This window comes from Dermacentor silvarum, chromosome 1, assembly GCF_013339745.2.
Source record: "Dermacentor silvarum isolate Dsil-2018 chromosome 1, BIME_Dsil_1.4, whole genome shotgun sequence".
Classification (NCBI taxonomy): domain Eukaryota; kingdom Metazoa; phylum Arthropoda; class Arachnida; order Ixodida; family Ixodidae; genus Dermacentor; species Dermacentor silvarum.
The window spans coordinates 232790667-232796231 of record NC_051154.1 but is presented as its reverse complement, the minus strand read 5'-3'; the positions used below and the strand labels follow the sequence as shown (position 1 = coordinate 232796231).

At 43.4% G+C, this 5565-nt stretch overlaps 1 protein-coding gene across 1 annotated transcript; it reads right to left on the bottom strand.

The window, feature by feature from the left end:
* Nucleotides 1-230: 230 nt before the first annotated feature.
* LOC119436906 (acanthoscurrin-1) lies at nucleotides 231-1917 on the bottom strand. The gene is made up of 2 exons (XM_037703945.2): nucleotides 1812-1917; nucleotides 231-1101 (listed from the first exon to the last, which is right to left on the bottom strand). The coding sequence occupies exons 1-2, from the start codon at nucleotides 1815-1817 to the stop codon at nucleotides 445-447; spliced, it is 663 nt and encodes a 220-aa protein (XP_037559873.1). The 5' UTR covers nucleotides 1818-1917; the 3' UTR covers nucleotides 231-444.
* Nucleotides 1918-5565: the final 3648 nt, after the last annotated feature.

Below are 5565 nucleotides of genomic sequence, written 5' to 3'. Positions count from 1 at the left end.
CTGCTACCAACATTCAATTCCAAACTAGTTTGGAGCAGTAAAATTTATTCCAGTCAGGACTGCAAGCTACAAGGCTTAAGCCACAAGTATTATCTGTCTCTGAACTTCCATCCGGTTACCTAACATCATTTATGATGCCCACTGCAACAGCGCCCTTAGTCCACTCGATTTGCCGTCTCAAACCTTGATGACTTTTGGAATCTGAGCCAAGAATGACATTAGTCAATATAAATTTTCTTCTCAACTTTATTAAATGCAAACAGAAAACAGCTGTAGATGAAAAAATTTCCACCAACTTCTGGGCAAAACGTAATCGCAAAAAACAACTATAAAAATTACAAATTGGTGCTGGAAACAATTCTTTTTTCGAACAATGTCGGAAACGTTCTGCCAATCTCGGTAGCAGAACAGCGCGATGTTCAATGTCAAGTGGACATCCAATGACTAGCCGTGGATGCCAAGGCCAGCGCCAGCGACGCCTCCGGCTCCGCCGTAGCCGGCCTGTCCGAACCCAGCCTGGTGGCCGCCGGCACCTCCCTTGAATCCAGACGATCCCTGCTTGTTGCCCGCGCCGAAGGTCTTGCCGTCGCTAGACGAGAAACCAGAGCTGTGGCTGTATCCCTGGTTGTTGTTGTACGAGTTGACCTTGCTACCAGCGGCGCCACCGGCGAATCCAGCGGCTCCCAGGTTGTGTCCGGCGGCACCGCCCTGATACCCGCCCTGCTGGCCTCCGGCGGTGGAGCCGTAGCCCGACTGGAATCCGTGGCCGAGGCCGACACCGTGGCCCAAACCACCGCCCACGAGACCAGGACCCACAAGGCCAGGGCCGGCCAGACCGGCGCCGCCAAGACCGACGCCTCCTAGACCAGCACCGCCAAGACCAGCACCATGAAGACCGGCACCGCCGAGACCGGCACCGCCAAGACCGGTGCCGACGAAACCAGTGCCGAGACCGGTGCCGAGGCCGCCGCCGTAACCGACTCCACCGAGGCCGCCAAGCACTCCGCCGCGTGCTTCGACGTCTTTCTTCTCATCTTTCTTGGCCGCCTCTTCGGCGAAGGCGACGCAGGCCATCAGAGCAATGAGGGAGGTCACGAAAAACTGCGAATGGAAGAAAAGAGAAAAATGGTCCCCTTATTTTCATATGCTGTGAGTGAACCTGAAAAACCAGTTCATTGCTGTCGTGAAGTAAAAATACATATAATTTCCTAAATTGTTTCGTTTCTGCATTGGTCAAGGGAAACGTTCCAACGGGGCGATTTGGCACGCGCCCTATTTATATTACACCCAACGTCACCCGATGCATCTGGTGCATTTGCAAAGTCTGGTATTACTGCCTACTTCCTTTTGTATATGGCAAACGGGATAAAAAATATTGGCGAGGAAGAAAAGGCTTTGAAAAGACATGACCAACGCATCTATAGCTTTCCAACGTGTAGCCCCATTGTAACTTGCATAGTGTTTTTCTATTGTACCATTGTAAATGCGCTTAACCTTCAACAGCGTCTTCCCATTAAACCTTCAACAAATATTACAAAATTTGTGCAGCAATAGTAAGTTTCCCACAGAATTCATGACGAGCATTCAATCCGGTGTTTAGCACTTCGCGCTGCCGGTTGCCAGCTGATGCTCCACAGGTGAAGCCTGCGTACCTTTTTTTTTTTTCATTTTCTAATCACCGCTGTACAGGTAGACAAATGCTTGCAGCTGCAGCCTAACTAATAAAATAGTTGTGTTGCAGCTGTGAGCACGCAGTTATTGGGGCGGACTTAACAAAAAATTGCGCTCGTTCACAAGAAACAACGACTCACCTTCATGTTGAAGATTGGTGTGGACTTGGATGGTGCTGTACGTGAGTATGAGGGTGCTCGAAGGACCTGTTGTTGTGTGTTTCCACTGCATCCTCGGCATCCTTATATACAGAGTGCCAGGTGGTCAAATTGCAACAAGCAGTGGCAAAAAGCATGCTTGCGCGTTTCTGACGGGAAGGGGACGTGGAGCAAGCCGAAGTGGTTCCCGCCACTTTTTTCCCCTCTCCGATTCAGTTCGAGATTTCCATTCCGAGAAGTGCCCTCTTTCACACAGTTTAACGTCCTTCCGTCGAATTATTTTTTGTTTGGGATCCCGAGAGCCCATGACGTCTGTTCACCTTGAAATATATTCCCAGCATTTCGGTTGTTTCTTGTTATGACATCGCTGTGGTTCGATTCATCTGCTCTGACCTCGACAGCGCCTCTGTGTCGGTATCAGGGCAATACTGCAGCGTTCGCTGGTAGATAACGCACTGAATTTTATAATGAGTGTGCGCAAACAGTGTATTAATATATACGATCCGAGCGTTGCACCTAAGTAGTAACAAGCAGAGGTTTTGTACACGTAGTTGTACACGTAGTTTCGAATGTGCGCTAAGTGCCTGGATTTGCGGCAGTTTCAAAATTAGGTATCTCTGAAGAAAATGTGAATCAACTACATTCCTATTAGCAATGCGATATGCGTTGGGAGCATGATTATGATTATCACATAAATGTCCACAACGAGCAAGAACTTTCAGAAGCTGCTGGTAGTAAATGCAAAAACATTTCACCAATGTGCTGCATCAATAGGAACTGATAGAATACAATCATAAATCGCTATACCTAAGCAACAATTGTATAGTTCTTCGTTTTGTTTTTATGAAGAACAGATAAATAGAGTACCCCAGATATTTGAGAATACAATTTTTATACAGCAACCCCTTCATAATAGAGCAGGTATTCTCGAGTTTTTCAGCTATAACTGTTCGTAAGAGCCAATTACAGCCTATCAGGATGCTCATATTCATAGCGAAGACTGAGAACTAATAGCAAACAGCCCCTACGAAAGAAAAGCTTTGTGAATTCGGTCCCAATTGATTATGTATAATCATGTGAAATTTTTTAGTGAACCGTCCACATAGCGTTTTATAAGCTCCATAAAAATAGCATTTAGCTGTAAAGCATTTAGCCATAGTATATACAGGTCCCACCTATCATGGATGGATGGATGTAAAACTTTAATGAAAGTCCTGAGGTACGCGACTCAGCGCGTAGCTGGACAGAACCAAGGTAATGTTGTTTGCCGGCGATGGGAGATACTCGGATTATTTTTGCATTAGTCTTAATTAATAGCCAACTTCTCGAATATTACAATTAGATGAAAAGTGTTAGCGAGAAAATTGCAGAGCAACATGAAAAGTTGCCGACACACCTTTCTGTTGCTCAATACGTTCTACATAAAAGTGTTTTTCCGAGTGTGAAAGAAACCCGCGAATACACGCAAAATTGCCGCGCGACCGGCGCCGCTCGAGGCACTTTACGAACCCTTACGAAAGAAAAGATTTGTGAATACGACCCCCGAAATCTATGCTTCTTGTTGCTCCTTTTTTTCCTTTCAACTTTTTTAGAGATTTTGAAAACATATTACCCGCGTTATAAGTTGGAAATCTTGTATATGAATGAACCTCTACTGATTTCTTCTTTATTGCCTGAAAAAAAAATATATGGCGCTTCAGACAGAACCCATCTCAAGATGAATGTCCATGTTGGTGCGATTAGCATTGAAGCAATGCATCGACACACCGTATTACAACCACCGAAACGCGTCATGTATGAGCAGCGATACCTATTTGCACACACCCAGTGGCCCAAAGTAACATCGAAGAGGGTAATTGAAGTGTGGCACGCGCCTAGTTTCACATGCTCCGCGACCCAAGTTGGGGTGAAAGGGTTTCAAAGAAGAACGGCACATATGCACTGGCACATGCTCACTAACACACGTTGGCGTGAAACGGGTTAACTGATGTCAATGAAGTGCGCCACATACGTCGTGACACATGCTCAGTTACCGAAGTTGGCCTCACAGAGATACATTGAAGAGCGACGCAAACCCAGTGTCACATACCCAGTTACATAGATAGATAGATAGATAGATAGATAGATAGATAGATAGATAGATAGATAGATAGATAGATAGATAGATAGATAGATAGATAGATAGATAGATAGATAGATAGATAGATAGATAGATAGATAGACCCAGGAATAAAGTGTTTTAAGTACGCTAAGAGTGCTCATCGCATTAAAACAGAGGGTTATTAATCTCGTGATAAATTATGCAGTCATCTGCAAATATATTAATTTTGACGGATATTTCATCAACAATGTCCTTTACGAATACCAAAACGAATAGTGGTTCGTGAGCCAAGCATTGTGAAATGCACTACCTTTCAGTTGTGTTCGAGCAAACATCGTCAATTAATACACACTCTTGTGGGGAGTACAAATAGGCTTCTATCCATGACACTAACATATCATTTTTTAGTGAAGCTTTCAACCTTAGAGAAAAGTTTAGAATGCGAACAATAATCAAACATAAATAACGGCAACACACGACAGAAAAGTACACAGGACAGGCACTGAGTCCTGTGTACTTCTCTGTTTCGCCCAGTTTTACAGCCTATGGATAGTTAAAAAAATTGTGTCATTTTGAGATTGAGCATCAACAGCAGCCGCGAATTCATGAGCAGTTTCAAAGGGCCCTGTCACTGCCGATCTCCTGTTGCGAAAACCGTGTTTCCTTCTGGGGTCGTCTTTTGATAACGGCACTTAAAAACGGGCAAAAAATAGTAACTTATTTTAATGTCTAAATTAACTTTCACTAATCAAACTGAGATATCACACTTATCTTGTTCTAGGAAAGCATCTCATGCTGCCACGTTCAGTGATGATCCTCTACATGAAGAAGCATATATTTACTACTAGAATTTCGGCTCGTCTGGAGATATCTAAAGTGAAGTAACTTATTACGTATACAGAGTGTTTCGGCGAACACTTTCAAAAATTCTTAAGGTTTACCTGTGGCAGATAGCCCAATTGTAGTTAATGAGTCGGTCTACTCGAAGCGGCGGACATTACTTGCGCAAAAAATTGAAATGCATAATTGACTAATTAATAAAAAAAAATACTAATTAAGTTTCTAACTAATTACCTGATGGCCCATATTGTAATCTACAAATTGTAGCCGTGGAGATCGCAAGACGGATCCACTTAGAACCAATTCTCGGGATGACACCAGTTTCGGAATATTATTTCCCGAACTTTGCGGAGAAATGCATTGGCGTTCCAGTTAGTTTTGTGCTTCAATGCATAAAGCGACGTGTTGTTAAGAAACTAACTGGGACGCCAATATATTTCTTCGCAAAGTTCGGGAATTAATATCTAGAAAGTGGTGTCATCCCGGGCGTTCGTTCCAAGTGGATCCGCCTTGCGAACTCCACAGCTAAAATTTGTAGATTACAATATGGGCCATCAGGTAATTAGTTAAAAACTTTATGAGTGAACTTTTATTATTTGCCGATTATGCATTTCAGTTTTTTGCGCAAGTAATGTCCACCGCTTCGAGTAGACCAGCTCATTAACTAGAATTGGGCTATCTGCCACAGGCAGCCTTAAATAAATGTTGAAAGTGTTCGCTGAAACACCCTATGTATGTATATATATATATATATATATATATATATATATATGTTTACTTATTTACTTCATTGTG